The sequence below is a fragment of the Vulpes vulpes genome, chromosome 2 (assembly GCF_048418805.1).
Source record: "Vulpes vulpes isolate BD-2025 chromosome 2, VulVul3, whole genome shotgun sequence".
Taxonomy (NCBI): Eukaryota; Metazoa; Chordata; class Mammalia; order Carnivora; family Canidae; genus Vulpes; species Vulpes vulpes.
The window spans coordinates 96,250,847-96,273,664 of NC_132781.1; the positions used below are offsets into that span (position 1 = coordinate 96,250,847).

At 34.1% G+C, this 22,818-nt stretch overlaps 1 protein-coding gene across 1 annotated transcript in view; it reads left to right on the forward strand.

The window, feature by feature from the left end:
* The window catches only part of LOC112931152 (MAM and LDL-receptor class A domain-containing protein 1), a 107,777-nt gene that overhangs the window by 57,140 nt on the left and 27,819 nt on the right, over nt 1–22,818 (forward strand). Inside the window, exons 3-5 of the mRNA XM_026013661.2 lie at nt 7,408–7,563; nt 11,221–11,331; nt 15,212–15,425. Of these exons, the coding sequence (XP_025869446.2) occupies nt 7,510–7,563; nt 11,221–11,331; nt 15,212–15,425 (379 nt within the window). The 5' untranslated portion in view covers nt 7,408–7,509. The remainder of the gene's footprint in view (nt 1–7,407; nt 7,564–11,220; nt 11,332–15,211; nt 15,426–22,818) is intronic.

The window sequence follows — 22,818 nt, forward strand, 5'->3', positions numbered from 1 at the left end:
CATGAGGCTAAAAAAGAGAAACCCAAAAGCACTCTGCTAAAATTTTAAGTCCTTTTTAAAAATCGAGATGCCTTGCACTTGTAAAGGAGAATTTTGATATAGAAAAGCAAGAATTCTGTAACACTTTTATTTAATTTTCAGCAACAGATTCAGGAAATACTTATCAAGTGCCAATTGAATTTAAGCCACTTTACAAGATTTCCTGGATTCACAAGGTGATGTAGATAAATAAGTTAAAATGGTGTCTTGATATGTATAGAATCTACTGGGGAATAAAGGTTTATATTCAGTGAATTAAAATGTAATATGAAGAATACATTTAAAAAGTTATGTATAAATGCTATGAAATTCTTAGGAGGGGGTAATTTTGAATGAAGGGCTTTTGAGTCTAGGGCTCTAAGAGGGCTTGGAAATAAGTATATTTGAGATATGTTGTGGAGGATAAATCAAAGTTGTATAGAGGGCAGACCAAGAGCAGAGATTGTAAGTGTGCCCAGAGGAAGGGCAGATAAAAGGGAGACGGAGAAAAGAAAGTGCATGATGTATTCAGGTCATTACATGAACATTACAATAGGTATAAATCTGGGTGTCTGAGTAAAGTAATAGGTGAAAGTTGATGCTAGATATTTTTATAGAAAGTTATTCCTTCAATCCTGATGAATTGAGGTTTTATCCGTAGAATAGGTGGTGAGCAAAGTATGGTCTGTGGGACGATTCTGGTCTGAAGTCTGTTTTTGTAAATATAGTTTTATGCGAGCATGGCTGTAACCATTCTTTTAAGCAGTCAGTCCATGGACGTGTTCATGCTACAAAGACAGAAGTTTAATAGTTGTAAGACACCTTATGGTGCATAAAACCTAAAATATTTATTATATGGGCTTCACAAAAAACTGACCCAGTTATGTTTCAGCGCAGTATAAAATGTCAGTCTGTGTACTATCAGTTACAAATACATGATAATATAAAGAGCTTGCACCAGAATGCAAATTAATTCACTGCTTCCTTTATCAGGAAAGCTGTGCTATGAAAAAAGCAATGTCAGCTGATCTAGACCATGTGTGTAGCGGATAGATTTATATCTTACTGGAGCTTTTTATTGTAACCTGATAGCATATAGTTTAGTTCAAGGGTCTTTGTATCAGTAAAGAGGTATTGAAGTTTTTTTTTTTTAAGATTCATTTATTTATTTTAGAGAGAGAGTATGTGTGAGCCAGGGGAGGGGGAGAGGTAGTGGGAGAGGGAGAAAGGGAATCTCAAGAGGAATATTGACTGAGCTTGGAGTCTGATGTGGGGCTCAATCCCAGGACCTTGAAATCATGACCTGAGCCTAAACCAAGAGTCAGATGCTTACCCTACTGAGCAACCCAGGTGCTCCTGTATTGAATATTGCTAAGCAGGATGGTGGGATCATTGTGTATTGAAAGGACCATAATGTCAAATATAACCTTTTTTTTTTTTTTAATCTCTTATTCTGTATCACTAAAGCATAGAATAGATGGCATGTATGGAATTTGGGAATCAGGGAGAACTGGCTTCAAACCTTGGGGTCTCAGCTAGTATGATTTGACACTCAAGAGGGAATATGCCTTTTTTCTTACCCTATATTCTAAAAATCCCCCACAAGAGCCTCTAATTGGTCTGGCTTGCTTAAGAAGCCTACTACAGCAGTTGATAGATCAGGGACTTTGTCTGTCTCACACAGTACAGTTGGTGGCTCTGGTAGGGGAGCAGTTAGTTTCCAAAAACAAGAATTGTACATTATAGATACTAGAGTAATGCTATGGAAACCATTAGAAAAACTGTACTATTGAGCACTTTGTATATTCTGCTACACATGAAGCTAATAAAGTTGGTGACAACTTTTAGTAGATCATATCTCATCAGGTATGCTAAAAAAGCCTATTGTATCATAATGAATGAAACGGTATTTTTCAGCCCAAAGAATAAGCCTGGAGAATACATCCCTGATGTTGTGTATATATAGGGTCAAAGGTCCGTTGACTCAACTCAAAAATATTTTGATTTGTCCATTCAAGCGTATTTTTTTTCTTACTAATTAAAGTGAATACCCAGGAGATTCTCAAATAAGTCAGTATTTTATTTGCTTAATTTGTGTAGCATTAAGACTTTATTTATTTTTTAAAGATTTTATTTATTTATTCATGAGAGACAGAGAGAGAGAGAGAGAGAGAGAGAGAGAGGCAGAGATATAGGCAGAGGGAGAAACAAGCTCCATGCAGGAAGCCTCATGTGGGACTTGATCCCAGGACTCTGGGATAGCACCCTGAGCCAAAGGCAGATGCTCAACCACTGAGCCACCCAGGCATCCTACGTCAAGACTTCAGAAACTGATTATCCTATGTGGCCTGGAGACTTTCTTTAAAATAGCATGCTCTGGGACACCTGAGCACATACATCATGTACCCACAATTAATGCAGGTAATATTGGTGACCAACAATGTACTGCTACGCCCACACTATGTTCATAGTATGATGTAAAAACATGAATGCAATTTTCTTACTTGCATTTTAAAAGTCTATCTTTTTTTTTTTTAAGATTTTTATTTATTTGAGAGGGAGAGTGCATGTGAGTGAGCATGAGTTGGGAGCAGAGGTAGAGAGAGAAGGAGGCTCCCCCTGAGCAGGGAGCCAGATGTGGGGCTTGATCTTAGGACCCTGAGATCATGACTCGAGGTGAGGGCAGACACTTAACCAACTGAGCCACCCAGGTGCCCCTCTATCTCCTGATGTCTTTCCTTTTTCTTTTTCTTGAATATGTGGGATACTTCAGGAGTATATAATTTAAGGAATTGTTTTAGAAATTTATATTTATCTCTGTGTTTGAATTTTATCAAATTATTTTGATTTGTGAAAGTTAAACATTCATAGTTTTTCATTGTGTAGCTTCTGGGAAATCAAAACAGATTTCTCTAATTGAAAACTGTTGACTAGATGCCTTTATTGTTGCCAGAATTCAAACTTTCAGTCACTTAATTCCTCCATGGTCTCCAAGATCTGTGAGCTTTTGTTTTGTCTTTTCTTATGTTGCTTTTTGTCAACTTTTCACAAACAATTTTAGCTGAATCCACAGTTCTGTTACTCCTTTGATCTTTTTATTTCTACAAGTGTTCTGCTAATTTTAAACTCCTTTATTTTGTTTGTCAAGTAGTTTTTGAGGATTTATGAACCAGGTACTGCATTGGAAACAAAATAGGCATGGCCCCTACACACACAAACACACAAATACCCACATACTGTTGAATGTCTGGCATAGTGCGTGGTACATAGTAAGCAGTCAATAAATGGTATTTTGATTAAACGTGATACATATTTTCCTCCCATTCACTAATCATGATTCAGTGATGATTTTGATCATTGTTTTGGTATCTTTAATAAACAGAACTCCTTAATTTGAATACAGTCCATTTTTCAATATTTCCCCTTATGGTTAGTAATTTTTACATATCATTAAAACTTTCTCAATTCCACATCATGAAGATGTTATTTCCTTATTGTAGAGAAGAAACTTTATTGTTTTACCTTCTATAGTCCAGGTACAACCTGCCTGGAATTTATAATTTTTTAAAAGCTGTGAAATATGGCTAAGTGTTATTTTTTTATCCCCCCCCCCACACACAAATTGCTACTTAATTTATTCAGTATACATTAAAAGGATTGTCTTTTCTGTCATTGCTCTGAAGAACCAAACTTTTCATAAATCATGTGTACAAGTGTGTGTAAATTGGTCTCAGGACTGTCCCATCTTTTTCCCTGGCCTGTTTGCCTGTCTAGTACCACTCTATCTTGATTATTCCACCTTTATAATGAATAGATATGTTAGAATAAATTCTCTTTGTTCTCCTTTACATTAGAGATCTGGCTCTTCTTATTCCTTTAGATTTCCACATGAAGCTTAGAGTCTGTTTGTCAGTCTAGGAAAGAATATCTGTGGAAATTGAGCCAGATCTCAGTGAATCTATAAATCAGTAAATCAATTATATATCCACTTCTGTTAGGATCCTGGGATATTAGCATGCAAGGAACGAAGCTGGAAGTGCTTACTTATTGAGACATAATTTAAATTAATATAATAATCCTGCTTCTTAAAAATGATCTTAATTCATACACTCTGTGGTTTGTGGGACACTAAACTCTTTGTTCTATTAGCAGCAACTAATGACATAAACATAACCACAAATCACAACTAACATTTATTAAATATATAGGATGGGCCAAGTACCATTTTAGATGTTCCTTTATTTTACTTCTAATTCTTAATGAGACCTTCTATGGACCATTTCATAAATGAAGAAATGAATATGTTCAGAGAGATTAACTAAGCTGCCTAATGTTGTCCACCTAGTAAATGGTGAGGCCAGAGGACAAACTCTATTGGATGCTTTGCTCACAATCGTATTTCCAGGGCATGGGGCAGGCAAGACTGCAAAGAATGACAATAAATATGTGGGGACTGAATGCATACTTAGTCTTTTTCTCTATCCATTTGCTATTGACTCATAATTCTTTCCTCAAGAAAAATGATAAAATTTTCAAAATAAAAATGGTTTAATAAATAGCAAAGTTACATTCTAGCGTAATATTTAGGTGAAAAAGTGGTAAGAAGTCTAATGAATCAAAGTGGGTCAGAATGCCCAAACTGTGAGGAATCACCTCTTCGTTTAGTACTTCAAAACACTATGTGTTACCCAGATGTCTTTAATGTTTTATTATTTCTTTTTTGAATTGATATTTAAAGTAGGAGCATAAACTCTTTTGTGGCAAGATTATGCTGATATTTAATTGTTTCCATCCTGAGTTTTCCTCTTTGATTTGGAGGTAAGGAGGAAAAAGACACACTTTAAAAAATTATCTGCCAACTTATTAAAATATATTTAAATAAAACTGACATATATTTAACAGAGACTAGACTTGAACTTTGAAAGCCTTTAGACCTGTAAGTAGAACCTCAGACCAGTTTCCTTTCTATTTTACATGCTTTAATTTTTTATACATATTTTTTTCTTCTTTATGTGACTCTAAAACTATTTGGTTCTTAAGAGTTCATTTTACATATATGAAAATATAATTTTACTCACATGTAGAATCTGAAAAACAAAGTGAATGCACAGAAAAATAGACTATTTTTTTTTAAGAGACTCTTAAATACAGAGAACAAACTGGTGGTTTCCTGAGGGGAAGTGGATAAGGGGATTGGGGAAATAAATTAAGCGATACATACTCTGAACTTCCACTTATAAAGTAATTAAGTCACAAAGGCAAAAAGTTCAGCATAGGGAATAATGTCAGTAATGTAATAATATGTGATCGCAGATGGTGACTACACTTTCTGTGGTGAGCACTGAGTAATGTATAGAATTGTTAAATCAATATGTAGTATATCTGAAACTCATAAGATTGTTGTCAATTATATGTCAATTAAAAATGTTAAAAAAATAAGCTGTCTAAAGGTGACCACGTTATTGTAAAAAAAAAAAAAAAAAAGCACACGATTAAGTTATTACAGATTAGACCTGGCAATTTCAGGCTTTAACATAATATGTGCACATTGTACCAGCTGATACATGAATTTAAAATAAAAATTAGGTAGAGTACTTGTTTTGTTTCTTTTTTTCCCCTTCGCTTCTTTGACCCCATCAAATAACTTCTTTCACAGAAATGTCCCTGAATTTACAAAGCCTCAGTCATTCATACACATTAGGGGAATCCATAATGTTCAAGGAAACTTAAATAGAATGTATCTACCAACCCAAGAAAGCCAACTACAGAAAAATATTCATATAAAGCTCTTTACACATAGGTCCTAGGTTACCAGCTTCTGTGCAAAAAAAGAAAATGAAAAATTGTTTTATTATTTATTATTTGAAACTAACTTCAGGCCTGGGTTGAAACCTCCCTCACACATGAGTTGACCCCAAACAAATGTTAAATCATTGCAACCTACTCTTGTGCTCTGATGAAGAGGTCCCTAGGGCATGAAAGATTTCTTTAAAATGTTCTTAAGTAAACTCCTTTCCTCCTATGGCCTCTATTGGAAAAATAAGTGGGGAATCTGGGCAACCAGTGGCAGTGGATCCACCTCTTGATGGTGGCTATGGAAGCTTACATTAGCCAACCCTCATGTCCCACTCCTGGTCTGCCCTCTGAAGACATCTCTATAGACAGAGTCCCATCCTTCAATACTAGCAGGCAGGATCAGAGATGGGCCTAGCATCTCAAAGGTTATATCTCAGCCTGTTTTGGGAGGATGGCCGAGGCACTGGCCCCAAGCTTGGCTGTTGTCATGTTGCCAGTTCCTAGGTGACTCCAGTAGTGCCTGTCTGAGGGCCACCAGACCAAGGAAGGGGAAAGGATCAGTGGAGAGCATCAAACCCAAGAGCTACCAGTGCCCCCCAGATATGTGGGGGGTGACAGTACAAGCAGGATTAAAAGTGAGTGGTGTCCATGACGTGTGGGATGGAAGCCCAGGCAGCATGGAGCAAGGTGAGGGCAGAGAGTTAGAGGACCTCTCCTTAGGGAGTAGAGGAGGAACTCCATTTCCAAGTTTCCAAAAAGTACTCTGATTCTGACAGTCAGACATCCATCCTATTAACTACTGTTTTCTAAAAGGGTAAACCACAACAGCATAAAAAGAAGATTCCCACAGTGCTAGCTCTTTATCTTTTCTTAGAAAAAAGACTCAAGCAAAAATAATCTTATTGCTCCAAACACTGGTTTTCTAGGAGATAACTGATACATCAAGGAGCTGAGAATTCTAAAAGAAGGAAATGATAGAGGCAGGGAATGTCCAGGGGCAAGAAGGCTTTGAGGAAGGTGGTGAGTGGTCTTAGTACCACAGGGTCAGACAGCAGAGGGAATGTAGGGCAGATGCCCCTGCCATCTCTGCTGTCATTTGCTCTGGGACCACTGCTGGCAGTGCCATGAAGGAGAACAGGGCCCTGTTGAGAGTCACATCTCCACCAGTGTTGGGCACATTTCTCCTCTAGCTGCAGATAAGTAAAAATTTTAAGTAAAAATTGAATACACTCCCTCAGAAAGGCAGCCATGGGGATCAAACCATGTCTGGGTGGAAGGAAAGGATTCCCACTCTCCTGTCCCAATGCCCCTGGGATGACATGAGGCTAAGGACTGCGACCTTATTTCCCAGTCTCCAGAAATGGGTCACATGGAGCCAGTCTTGAGAGAACGGACTGTGGCATCCTCCTGGCTAGGGAAAAGAGGCAGGAGAATAGTTATTTCTGCTGAAGATTCTGAGTCATCATTATGCTGTAAAACGTCATTATACTTTTAGGAAAACCTATGGAACAATAAAATATGGTCAGTGTTGAACTATATATGTTATGATCTTCTTCTCTTTTTAATCTGAGAAATACTTTGTACTTTCCCCAGAAATACCACAGATGGCTGGTACCTGTATGCTGATAGTTCAAATGGAAAATTTGGTGACATGGCTGATATATTGACTCCTGTTATTTCACGCATGGGACCAAAATGTACCCTGGTGTTCTGGACTCAGAGAATGGTGTTACAGTTGGTTCTCTCCAGGTACTACTTAGGCAATTGCACTTTCTACATTTTCCCTATGTAGTCTGCTAATAGATGAGAATGGGTAATTATCAATACCTAGCTAGTTTCAATATGGTATGATTGAAAAAACAGCTTTAGCAGAATTGGACTTGAATGGCCAGTGGAACATTTTTACTAATCACTTTATGGTTAGTAGTTTTATTCTGAGGTTACAGCTTTTGTGTAGTGCAGTTTTATACTTGAGATGTTTCATGTAGGTTTCAGTGTCCATGTTCAAATGGATCACACATACTTTGGTGATCTTTGAAGGTCCATTCTTCCTGTTGATGGGACTGCTGCTACATTTTCCAGTTGTCTTTTGAAAATTGTTTGTTTAAAAACAATAAACCATTTTGGAATTATTGTTTAAACTATTTCAAACTGTTCCAAGAATCTCACAAACTCTGATATAACATTCAGTCAGAGTTCCTATTTTTTTGCCTGTTGTCCCGGTACCATCTTTTATAGAAAATATTCCATATAGGATCATGTATCATACCTACTCATTTCTTTCTGGTGTCTTTAAAACTGGACTAATTCCTTAATCTTCTCTAGATTTTTATGATTTGGATATTTTAAAATATTATCATCTAAACCAGTATGTAGAATCCACTCAGTTTTGAACACACACATGCATATTTTCTATAAACACATATATTATACATATATATACATATATATATATGTATACATACATACATTGGTGTTGTAATAGCACCAATATTCTGTTCCTTTTACTGCATCCCATGGTGGTATATGATATCTATAGGTCTTATTATGTTTATTCCATTTGTTATCAATAAATATTTTGTGAAGAGATATTTTGATATTATATAAAATCCTGTTCTCAAGTCAATTTTACTTGCTAGTTTTTGTTTCCTTTAGTATTTTTCACTGGAATGAATTTTACTATGATGATAGCTTAATTGTTATTTCAAACTCAATTATTCTGTTTACATTTGTTGATTGGTTTTCTGTTATAAAAAATAGCGTTGCCACCACCAACAAAATTACCTCTCCATTTATTGATTTACATCAGTTGGGTTCATGGATCCTTTTTGTATTCAATTTTTTATTGTCAATTATAATTATTATTAGTTAATTGTGTCTTAAATTGCCCCAGATTTGCTCATAGGAGACCCTTTAAGCTGACTTCTGTATCTTTAACAATCCCATCAATTTTTGGGCCTTTTCTTGCTTTCTGTCCAAGATGTCCCAGATTCATTTTTACCTTGTGTTATCCCTGGAGTTAACTTTATCCAGGGTTCCTGGTTTCTTTTAGAAGACCAAGTTATACAGGCAAAACAGAGAGAGGTTCTAGAGTCTCAGTACAGGTCCCTAGATCCTGTTCTCTCATATTGGATATGCCTTATATAATATATGGGGTTTTAAGTAATATGTATAGATGCATCATTTACACAGAACAAGCCAGCTCAGTTGTCAAACATCTCCATTTGTACTATTTCATACCCTATGTAGCATTTTCCAGGAAGCCATGTCTGAAAGATCAATCCCAAAATTCTACAGTTGTTTCCCATGAGAAGTTTCAGACCAGGAATATCTTGCTAAATACAGGCATAGCAAAGGGTTCTCCCCCCTTATCAAACACCATTAATTATTAGCGAAGATGTCTACATAAAGCATATTTGCAAAGAGATTACAGGTAGGTCACCTACCCGACCCCCCGACCCCAGAAAAAAAGAGAAACAGATTGCAGGCCAGCTGCTCAACCACTTTTTCCCCTGTACCTTGATTATAATTTTATTATTATGTGCTTTGTCTCCTCATTTTATTACTGTCTTATTCTAAGTTTTTCCTGGCTCTATTAAATATTTATTTTTACAAACAAGTTATAGATAAACATAGTTCCCAAATGCTGTTTTTTTTTTTTTTACTTGGAAATATATTAAATTCACTTATTAGTTTTAGGAAATTATCTTCTTTATTGTGAGACTCCTTACCAATAGTGATTTAAAAGTACATTTGTATTATAAGTATGTGTGCATGTTTGATAATCTAAAAACATCCAATAGTCTTATGGATTAAAGTTATAGTTTATCATTTGTTTTAAATTGGCTTTTTTTTGGCAAATATTCAATACAGCTTACTATAGGATTTTCATCAGAAAAAGAGAATTATTTAACTGGCACATTTTGTGGTTAAGATTAATTCTTTTTTCAGGTACAATTTTGTATTACTGGGTAAAAAATTAGAAAATATTATTGAAATGTTATAAGTAATTATTTATCAAATACTTAAAATGGTAATGTATGTGATCCTTATTTTTGTGCATGAACACATTTTCCTTAGCCATTTATATGTAGAATGGTATTCATACAAAGATCTATTTCCCATGCTTTTTAAAAGTTATATATTTAGAAATATATTAGAAATTATATATTTTTAGAAATTATATATTTTTTACTTTGATACAAGCAGGTTATTTTAACTTAAATTATAAAGACTAAAACCATGGTGATATTTTTGTTAGCTTCATATTACCTAGGGATTCTAAAGGGTCTAGAAACTCTACTTCTATAAAATTAATAGTTTGAATGTTAATTATGCTCCAATAAAATAGCTCTTTGAATTTAATTGAAAATAGATAATAAAACCATTAAAAGTTACCTTCACTTTGCAAAGTCAAAACCTTCACGAACCCTTTACCAGAACGATTCTTTGGGTTGTACACATTGTATTTTTAAAATGTAGTGCTGTGAAATAATTAAGTAAGCCATCTAAGTCAGTTACTTTAAAGTGTAGAATTGTTCTGCTATTCCTTATTCTCTTCAGTTACCCTCTCGTTGGTTCAGTTTGTAGCATTCTAAAAGGAGAGCCAGATTAATTTGTCTGCTGAGACTAATCAGAATTTCTCTTTAGAATAAGGTTATAGTACTGAGAATTTGAGGTTTCAAGGCTCTCTGGTAGAAGCATCTTAACTATCACAGTGTGAGTCAGTGCCCACTCAGACCACCCAGGAGTGCTGTTAAAACTGAATGGGCTCCCATTGTAATACCACTGTCTCCACTGAACCCAGAAGGATGAGGAAAGAAAGTCATCCTCAGAAAAATGTTTTAGGCAGTAATAAGTGCTTTCTATTCAACTCCATGAATATTATTGAATATGTAAAATTTCAGTTGTTACTTCTGTCATTTTTTTTTAAGCTAATGTAGTTAAGAGTTAATTAAATGATGCCTAGACCTGTTGGACTTGACTGGCAGATTCTCAAGTACACCTCTATTACACAAAGCTTGTGAGGTATCCTGGAGATACACTGCTGTATAGAAAACAAAGGTATCTCATGAAAACTGTCCCTACTTTTCTCTAAGGGACTTCATGTTGATATTAAAATGTTTTTAAGGGCAGCCCCGGTGGTGCAGCCGTTTAGCACTGCCTGCAGCCCAGGGTGTGATCCTGGGGACCTGGGATTGAGTCCCACATCAGGATTCCTGCATGGAGCCTGCTTCTCCCTCTGCCTGTGTCTCTGCCTCTCTCTCGCTCTCTCTGAATGAATAAATAAATAAATCTTTAAAAAAATAAACAAAATGTTTTTAAAAATCACTGGGCAAGTTCTGAATGTTTAAAATTTATCAAGATCAAATATTTTAACATCTCTTACTTGATTTATCCCTATAGGTACTCAGCAAGAAAGACAATGTTACTTCTAAATTGTGGGCTCAAATAGGACAGCAAGGTACATGGTGGAAGAAAGTAGAAGTGTTTTTAGGTGTTCAATCACATATACAGGTTTGTAATCCAAACAGTTGGGTGATGAGGGAGTTTTGTTGCTTTTTCCCCTCTAATCCTACTTTATTTCCTCCACTCATAGTCTTCTGGTCCTCCCATTCCCTTCCTGATGTGTTATATGAATGCCTAACACTCCATGGAGCATTTCCATAAGGAATTCAGTTCTAGATGTTCTAATTTCTCCCAACTAGACAACCATATTCTAGGATTATGTAATTTTAATGCCAACCATGCTCTACTTCACAATCAGCCTCCCTCATAGAAAGAACACCTCCCTTGATTTTACAGACATATTCTTGGAGGCTGTGGATTAATTATGTTAATTTATTTCAAAACTAATTAAAAGACAGACTTTTAAAAGCACATTATGTGGTTAAACCTTACTAGAGGTAATAGATTTACCTAATTCAAAAATATTTGGCACACACCAAATTGTGTGCCGCTGTATTTGTTTTTGTGTATATTACAATAATATTAGGAGGATAAGACTTATACATATCTAACAATTTAAAATAAGAAGAATTAGTACATAGATTAAAATGCTTACATTGAAAATAATTACATGCCAAGGTAATTGGTATGGCTTTTGTTTTTTATGGATTATCAGGAAAATAACTCGTGTGTGTGTGTGTGTGTGTGTGTGTGTGTGTGTGTGTTTGGCATTTTCTTTGGAAAATGAGGGTTAATGATTAAAATTTTTAAGATTTGTATCAGGAGAAGGAGAATTCAGAATTCAGTTACCCATTTATACTGGGGAACATTTTCTTAGTCTTAATTGCTCAGGGCTTAATTTCGTGAATTTAGAACCATTTATATCTAGATAGAAGATATATCTTGACTAATTATTGCATTTCCAGTCCTCTGTATATGCAGAAATAGTAGCCAGTTCTACTGTGAATATTCAGTAACTATCTATAGTTATGTGCTGGATAGATCAGCCCCTCTCAATTCCAGTGGAAGCACGGGCTAGCTCCCTCTATGTAAAGACATCAATACATGGAGCACCTGGGTGGCTCAGTGGTGAGCCTCTGCCTTTGGCTCAGGTCATGATCCCGGGGTCCTGGGATCGAGTCCAACATGAGGCTCCCTTGTGGGGAATCTGCTTCTCCCTCTGCCTGTTTCTGCCTCCCTGTGTGTCTCTCATGAATAAATAAAATCTTTAAAAAAATACATTGATATATCATTGTCCCTAATTTCTTGGAATAGTAGGTGTAATAAATTCCATATGTTTTTGGACTTCTCACTTGAGTCCAGTTTTCTTATGGGTCATTTGTAGATAATTTAGGAAATTGATAAATAAGTTCACCCTGAAGATGTAATTATTAGACTGATATTTCAAATTGAACAATATGAAATTTATTATTAACATGATTCCATCTGTTCAGTCTCTGAGATCTTTTAACTGAGGGTAGAAGAAACCTCAGCAAGAACGAGTAGGTTTTCCTGCTACCAGACATAGGCTTCTACCCCAGGCAGTGAATTCTTAACTATGTCTGTGCAAGTAGAATATTTGTATGGTAAAATTATGTTCAAAATAACATTAAGGGGGAATTTCAGCAGGAGGAATCAATTATTAATTACTTAGTTAATTTAGCCTTTCTGAAATTTACTTTTTCATATATTGAAATTTGAGTAAAGAGAACTCTTATTTGAATCTTCAAATCAGACACTAATGGCTTGTAAATATTTAATATTTTTTGTAATTCACTCATTCCTTCAATACAAACTTAATAAGCACCTACTATGTGCAAAGCTCATTACTATGTATTGGAGATAGAGTTGATGAGCCAGGCATACTGTCTGTGATTCTTCTATTTTCATAGTATCATTCCCTTTTACCTCAGAAAAAGGAATACCTCTATCCCTTGAGCATAAGATATTTTTAGGAATTATATGTGGAATCAGCACTGAGTAGTTTTCACTTTTATTTGGGAGCCCTCAAACTTAGAGTATTTAATTATTTTGCATGACTAGAGCAGGCATGTACATAGAACTTAGTAAGTGCTAAGTATGAATTTGAAATACTCCTTAGTTTTGATAGTAATTATTTGATAATTATCCCCCTTTTAAATATCAGAATACAGAAAGACCAGTATATTAAGGAACTTGCTCTCGTTGCATACTACAAAATGGCATAGATGGACTTTAAGCCTAGACAGTTCATCTACAAGTCCATAATCCAAACACTGTGCCATATTGTTTCTCAGATTTTCCAAAATAATTGATCCTGCTTTTATTCCACTGAAAAACATATAATTATACTTTTAAAAAAGTGTAATCACATTCAGTACTAAAGCCCATGGAATCGTAACCAAGATTTTATGGAGCGTTGGGATATAAGCAATGATTTGATCGTTTGGACATGGTAGGTACCTGAGAGTACATCTATAGGATTGCACATAGACAAAGTAATAAGGAAACACTTATTATCTAATTTCCTTTTCACACAACATTGTATCATGTGTTTAAATGTTTAGATACACCCAGAAAATAGAGTACCCTTTGCAGTTTATCAGTGTTTCCTTATAAGAGCATTGTAGTCCTTACTCTGTCTAGTTTTACTTCATAATGACTTGCAACCTCTCACTCAATCAAATTTATTGGTCTTACCTGCATATCTCTTATGAAGAACATCTTATGTAAATTTGCTATGTTAATTTACATAAAAATTGCATTTTTGTTTTGGTTTTCATAATTTGAGAGGCATGATTTTCAATTATTCCATTATCTCATCTTAAAAGGAAAACACATAGGTTTTCAAACAGTCACATAAAAGTATAATACATCTTAAGGAAAAAATTGTAATTCTTTCAAGAAAAAAGTTTAGATTTGGTCAAAAGGTGTTTGGGAGCTTGAACAATACATATTTGTATAAAATCACTGAAGTAAATCTGTATTCTTGTTAACTCCTTTCGAATTGTTCTAAATTTAATTTAAAATGTATTAAGGAGGGCACGTGATGTGATGAACACTGGGTATTATACACAGCTGATGAATTATTGGAATACTACATCTGAAACTAATGATGTACTATATGTGTCAGCTAATTGAATTTAAATAAAAATATTTCTTATGTTAATACACAAATACAGATGGCATGCAGAAAATTAATAGAAACATTCTGAATTAATTTTACTTAGAAATTTAAAACTAAACAATTTATGACTTCTGGTGTTCTGTAAAACAGTGTTATTTGTTCTTCCATGCATTGGTAATGTTACAAATTGAAGATGAAATTTGTAAACATTTTAACAACTCTTGTTATTACTTTTAATTATTTATCATTTTTTTTGGAGTCCATGTAAGTGGGATTTCACTGAAAAACAGGACACGTAGGAGAATATTGTTCATACATACTTTAGTTAAAGGGAAATTAAAATAATTTTAACTCCAAAGATGTGGGTAATTTAAAAAACCTCATGGAATTGAGGTTCAATATCTTCACTTTCACATGGTTGGGGTGGACAGACCTGAGGAGGGGCAAAAAAATTGGCCAAAAAAAAGGATGTACTTGCATCTTCTTCCTCTTAGTATGCTCTGTCAGCCAGTTGGCCTCCTTCCTCCCATAGGAGATGAGGCTCTAAGTAGTGAAGTGGGACTGTTTTGGATGAGAGAGCTACAGACGCAGCATTGGTAGGTTGGTGGCTCCTGCCGGTTTTCTATGCCACCTGCCCTAAAAATCTAGACAAGAGGCAGTGGTGTTGCCACTCCCACATCTGTTGGATGACCCTCAAACATCTTGGGTCATTTCATTTTGGGAATATTTTTATTAAATTCAAACCTTATGCCATATATTTAATGTTTGCCTCAAATTTTGAATTCTTCGATGTTTCAACTGAAGTTGGATTTCTTTCTTTCTTTCCTTCCGTTTTTTTTAAAGATTGTCTTTAGGGCAAAGTGTGGTATCAGTTACATGGGAGATGTAGCAGTGGATGATATTTCCTTTCAAGATTGTTCCCCTCTACTTATCTCAGACAGAAAGTGTACTGCTCAAGAATTCAGGTGTGCAAACAAGCACTGCATTGTGAAGGATAAGCTGTGTGATTTTGTGAATGATTGTGCTGATAATTCAGATGAGACTGCTTTCATTTGCAGTAAGTGGAAGTTTTCTATTTCCTTACTTTTGCCTTTGTTTCCTACAACCTTACACTGCATGTGGTGTGTTAATTGCTGAAGCATACAAAGTATGTATAGCTCAGCAGCCAAGGCAGGTAAGATAATTTACCTATTTAAATACATTTCTTTCTTTCTCTCAGTACTTAACTTTAGAACTGTAATTCATTTAAAACTTGGTGTCTTGGTGTGTGTGAGATAATTGGCAATAAATTGGAAAACAGGTGTCTTCAGAGACAAACAGAAGAAAACAAGTATTTTTCATATGAAAGAAAGTTTTGGAAAAAAAGACAAGCAAAACATCCACCATAGCCAATTCATGCAGGGTTAATAGGTTTCTATGCTTGGTGCATTTTAGAGATTTATCATTCCTTTGTGTAAATTATGAGATGTGCTAAATGTTAAAAAAATACCTGGATAATCTATTTAACAAGGTCATCTTCTAAAGGAAATACATATCAGCTGATATGCGATATTATTATAGGAGATCAACTCATAATAAACAGCACGATTAAAATATCCTTAGCTAAATGGGCCATATATGCTCGTTTGTGTAAGTCTGTAAATTGTGCAGCACAGTCCAGTTATTACCTCATTTCATGGCAAATGGGATGAATACAGATTGTTGAAATGAAGGTTGACAAATTATTCCACTTACCAGGAATAATTTCTGAGCAAGAATATTTTAGTCTGAGCTGCTGTTGTTGTTGTTGAACCAAGTCTGGAATATCAAGCATGTCTTCAGTAAAATAAGAGCTCTCATTTGTATAGAACTTTTAACTTTCAAAGTCCTCTAATCTACTACTGTATGCTTGATCTTCACAGAAACCCTGAGGGGTTAGGGGGACAGACACTCTTGGTGTATATTATACTGATGAAGCTGCCAACAGAAGTGGTTACAATTTTGTCAAAGTTCTTAAGACTGGTGTTTTCAGAGTTGGTCCTAGAAACAAGGACTTTATGATTTCCTGCTTTGTTGAAGCTACTATACCACCTCTGTGTATAACTGAATTTTTTTTTTTTGAATTTTAAAATATAAAAAAAGTTACAGATGTAGAAATTCTATTTATATCCAGTAACTGTCCCTTCAGTTGCAGATTATTTTTTTACAGTATCTGTTATTAGCACATGTGAACCAAGCAAAAATATTCGGCTGATCTTGAATTCTGAATTAATATTTACCTTTACCTTATAAATGTTTTCTGCTGCATGTTTAGTTACTTTCTACATTAAATGATTTTATAGTTTCTTCATTGCCATTTTCACTTCAGTATCACAAATCTATTAGGTTATCAGTCAAATAGAGCATATATTATGATTTTGAATTTTATTTTTTACGTAAAAATAGATAAAATTTCCCCAGATAAAATTCAATGCAATTTTTCAGCATTGAAAGTGTCGATTTATTTATTATTAAATTTTCCTGCAGTTCTTTGTATTTAGGTTCTAAGTTTATAACTATTTCTAGAAATGCTTTGTCTGTACTTAGGAAAGGATTTAGGAAAGAATTTAGGAAAGGATACTGATGTGGTAAGAGAGTCTGTAATGTATGGGAACTTACCGTCTTAGTAGTTCCTTCTTCTGGAGGATAGTTGACACACAATGTTACATTAATTGCTGGTGTACAACATCATGATTCAGCAGCTCTGTACATAATGCTATGCTCACCACAAGTGTAGCTCCCATCTGTCACCATACAATGCAATTACATTACCATTGACTATAGTCCCTATGCTGTATTTTTCATCCCCATGACTTATTTATTCCCTATGGCAAACCTGTGTCTCCTACTCCTCTTCTTCATTTTACTCATCCTCCATCCCCTTACACTCCAGCAACCATCAGTTTCTCAGTATTTATGGGTTTGATTCTGCTTTTTGTTTGTTTATTCATTTGTTTTGTTTAGTTTTTTTTTTTTTTTTTTTTAGATTCCACATATAAATCATGTGGTATTTGTCTTGCTCTTACTTACTTCACTTAGCATAATACTGGTGGTTCTTTTGTATGAAAAAATTGTAAAAGTAATCTTAAAATTTTGGAAGGAAAGTTGCACCAGAACATGCTTTTTGGTGAATTGATTACCAAATCACTCTTAAGTTTTGAGTGGGGTTTCTCATATCAGTAATACTGAAGCAAGAAAGCTGAATTACTTCCAGATATATAGAAAAAACACAACTTTTCAGCTTGTTAGAACAAATAACAACATGACACTAGACCTTAAAAAGAAACCCACATTTTCATAGTGGTTCACATGCATGAGTATGATTTTTTAAATAGCATTGCTTATTTTTATTATGTATTTTTAAAAATTTACGTATGTTCCCATTCTATAATTTTAAATGTTTTAATTATAGAGTTGTTAACATATGGTCTATGAATTTATTATCCTGTATATATTCTTAAACTTTGATGCTCTAAATAGATCAAGAAGAATAGGAAGGGGGAAAAATCTTAAAAATTACCGTAGCAACTGATTTCAGAAATTCGAGTGGCAATCAATAAAAAATTTAACCTTAACTTCCATAGTGCTTGGGGTTTTTGTTCTTTGATTTTTTGAGAATTCTAAATAAAGACTGATTTAATATCATGATTCTAAGAAAACCTTCTGAAATATCATTAGGTAGAAATACACCATGGAGGAATAACAGAGAGAATTTAAAATTCCTTTTAAAGAAATGGACTGTCTCTGATAGAAAATGAAAAAATAATCTTTTCTAAAATTGAAATACCTGCTGCTTTAATTTTCCACAGATTGGTATAGACTCTGAAAACAAAATCTGGCAGAAAAATTAAAATATTATTTTTGGCTTTATTATATAAGTAATATGTCTAAAATATGAGGCACAGTCAACAGGAAAATGATATGTATGTCTGATAACTCTAAAATCCTATTTGAACGTATCTTTGCCAATGATATACAGGCTTCTTTGGAAAGCAACCATATTTTTTGTTTCACCATATATTCTAATTATCGTATTTATTGTTCATACACAATTAAGAATGTCTCAGGCATACTGAAAATAATTTAATTCTATACCATGATTAGTAAGGATGGTAAATATTTAGTCAACATAATTAGTAAGTAATGGGCAAATGTAACCCTGTATTTACCATCTGCAGATATCTATTCTTTTGAAACATACATAGAATATTTACCAAAAAAGAGATATTATATTATTAAACAGTAAGGAAATGTCAATAATTTAAGATGGATTAAAGTGACACATTATGTCTTTTTAATTAGGCTGGAAATCCATTAGAAAACAAAAGCTGGAAAATACCTATTAGTTTAGGAGAAACGCACTTTTAATAACCTATGCCCACCCCTCCAAAAGAATTACAATAAAACTAGAAAATATTTTAAATAAATAATAACAAAAACAATACATAAAAATCTTGTGAGATTTAGCTAAGTGAGTGCTTAGAGAAAAATTTATGTCCCAAATAAATATCCTAAATTTATATCCTAAATAAAAGACTTCCATTAGAAACTAATTAGCTAATAGTGCAAATTATTGGAATAGAATATAGATATAAGACAGGGTTTGGAAAGACATAACATTTTAAAACCCTGTCAAAAATGATCACAGGAGGTAGAGAAAACAGAGCAAATAAATTTAACACATATTTATTAAGAAATTACATATTAAGCAATGTTGGAGACACCTAGTATACATCAGTAAATGAGACAGACAAAAATGTTTTTTCTCATATTCTAGATTAGATTTAATCACAAAATCTCTCCCCCCCTCCCCGTTTCCACCTACCCCCTTTGTCTATAGAGTTTGTTAAAAGGTGACAAGCGCTATGAGAAAATACAGAGTAAGCTGAGGGAGACCATAAATGGAGAGAGGGCAAATCACAATATTAAGAAGCATGGTAAGAACAGGCCAGGAGGAAAGATATTTAGCAAATCCTTGGATGAGGTCTGGGACCTAGCCAACACTTGTTATTTATTTTACTTCTTATATAATTATTTTTAAAATAGCTTAACCATCCTAGTGTGTTATAGAATGGAGAATCCCATTGTGGTTTTGATTTGCCATTCCCTATTGACAAATAATGTTAAGCATCTTTTCTTGCACTTACTATCTGTTTGTATACTTTTTAGGAGAAATGTCTGTGGAAATCCTTTCCCCATCTCTTTAGTGGATGGTTTGTCTTTTGTTGTTGAGTTATAGGAGTTTTTTTATATATTTTAGATCTGAAAATCTCTTATCAAATATATGACTTGCAAATATATTTTTCTCATTCTGTAGGTTGTCATTTTTATTTTACTTTTGGTAGACCTTTTTTTTAAAAAAAAAATATGTATTTATTTATGAGAGAGACAGAGAGGCAGAGACATAGGCAGAGAGAGAAGCAGGCTCTCTCCCCGGGACCCAGGATCACATCCAGGGCCAAAGGCAGACTCAACCACTGAGCCACCCAGGCATCCCAATAGACTGTATTTAAAGGGAGTTTCAGGTTCACAGGAAATCAGAGCTCCCATACACCTACAACCTTGCCTACCATCAGTTTCCCCCAACAGAGTGGTGATTTGTTACAGTCAATGACCCTACTTGGATGTGTAGTCATTCTTCACAGACCATAGTTTATTTAAGGTTCCCTTTCAGTGAAAGGACATTTGATAAACAATATAGCATGCTCTTTTACTCATTTACTAAATAGTCTTACTTGAGTCATTAAAAATATTGTAAAGCACATTTTTCCTACTGAATAAAATATTCCTCAAAATATCAGGTTTTAGAAATATTAGTGTGCAATTTAACATTGTTAAAAATATATCTAAACTCAGCTACTCAAATCTGGGCCCATGTGTAAACAGCTTTTAGAATTCAATAACCAGGGCAGCCTAGGTGGCTCAGCGGTTTAGCACCACCTTCAGCCCAGAGCCTGATCCTAGAAACCTGGGATCGAGTCCCATGTCGGGCTCCCTGCCTGGAGCCTGCTTCTCCCTCTGCCTGTGTTTCTGCCTCTCTCTCTCGGTGTCTCTCATGAATAAATAAATAAAATATTTTAAAAACAAAGAACTCAGTAACCACCCCAGAATTATAAACTGCATTTTAACAACATCCTCCAGTGACTCATGCGTGCATTAAAATTTGAGAAACACTAATCAAAACAATACAAAATTCTGAAAACATTGTCTGGTGAAAGGACAGCTCTTATTTTATTCTTTATTTCCTTAATGGCACATGCACTCATATCAGGCTTTCAATCATTGGCAATAGTTAATTTTTAAATTAAAAGAAAATCGTTCTGCATATATCTTCTTGAATTGTTTAATTAATACAGTTATATTGAAGTCAAGGTTTAGTGGGTATGCATATTTGATTACCAGACATAATTTTTTGGATGTATTAAGAAAAAATTTTAAGTGAACATTTATTCGTGCAGCAATATTTATTCAACATCTATTATATACCAGCATTTGTTCTAATTATTTGGATATAGTGAACAATGTAGACAAATTTCCTGCTTTCAAGGATCTTTCATTGTGATTGGTGGTGGTGCAAAGTGACACAAACATAAATAAAATAAGTGAAATGACACAATATATCTCATAATTGGTAAGTGCTCTAGCAAAATGTAATAATGAAAAGTAGGAAAGAAAATATTTGGAATGGTGGCTCTAGTTTTAAATAGGGCAGAGACATCCTCATTGAGAAATTGCTATCTGAATAAAGAATGAAAAAATAGATTAAGCCAAAATAGATTAAGCCAAGAAAAAAATAATATTCAAATTGATATTTGAATAAAGAATGAAAAAATAGATTAAGACAAATCAGATGTTTGTGCCTGAAATTTTGAAAACAAAAATATTTTAAAAGTCAGCAATAATGAAAACACAGTATTTTCTATATTGTCACCATGTCAATAGCATTGTCCTTTGGTTTCTATAAATGTGTAACTATAATTTCCTGACATAGGTATCCTTCAGGATTTTTTGTTGACTTATTTATACCCTGACTGCCTTCTCTCATTTGTTATAGCAGAAATCTCTCATTTTTTAGTAAACAGGTGAATTTTGGGGAATGAGAAGGTATGGCATGATACTATTATATATATTTTACTTTTTTGCTCATTGTAAAATTCTGTATATTACTTCCCTACCATATCGAGTTCAGTGTTCCATCTGAAACTTTTTAGCATATCAGAATTTGTGCTCAGTTGTGGCAAAAATGAAATTCAAAGAACAGGGTCCCCCAATTGGAGGGCAACAGTGCAGGTATGCACATCACTGAATACCACTGACCTAGATAATTACTTCCTTCTTTGTCAATAATCATATAAAGTCCAACCAAGCATTTTGGAATTAACCCTTGCATATATGACATGTACTTTTATTTATTTGATAAACACTGGGTACCTCTGATCTAAGTGGCCCTGGAGTATAAACATACAAAAACAAGATGTTACCTAAATAACTGTGGACTCCCTCTCTAGTAAAAGAGATACATAAACATTCATATTAGGAATCATACATAAAATAAGTACAAATCACTTTTGGAGGGGACAAGCGGGGATAATTTAGTTGTATATAAAATACTAATCTCAGCATGAGCTTTCAAAAGTAATACATCACCTTGAAAATAGCTGGTATGTTTTTTAGCGACTTTATTAATCATAGCCTGTGAATAGTTTTTGTTTTCTTTGGGAGATTATGCGAGAAAGTAGGCCAGGCATAATGTCAAAAAAAAAAAAAAAAAGACTTCTGGTGAAGAATCAACTGTCTTGAGCATCAGAAATTCATCACTGTAGCCTGGAGCAGAGTGAGTGGAGCTCAGAAAGCTCTCATAGTCTTTGCAAAATTACTAATCCCAGTCCCTGCTCTCACTAACCCAATGTTTTAAGTAATAGGTGCTAGGGTATTATTTTCTATTTTATGAAGTCACATGGTTATCAGGAAAGAAACGATTTACGTGTTAAGAGCATCTTTCAATCAATTTGTGCTTTGTGAATTTTTGAAAAGTTGATATTATTAATAGGATTTTCCAGATTATCCCCCAAGCCCTTTTTGTATGGGAATAAATATATTCTGTACAGAACATTTGTTTTATGAAACAGTCTGGAAGATGTTGATTCAAAAATTTATTACTTGATAGAATAAGGATATACAAAAGAAATTAAATTCCTAATGATAATGATATTACCCAATGATAATAGGAAAATGATATGAATTTTTAACTTCGAATTTTGAAGTAATTATAAATTCATCAGATATTGCAAAGGTAATAGAAAGAAATCTTGTGTGCCCTTCATGCATTTCCTGCATTGGTACCCTAGAATAATTATTAATTTTTTTTTTATTATTTATTTATGATAGTCATACAGAGAGAGAGAGAAAGGCAGAGACACAGGCAGAGGGAG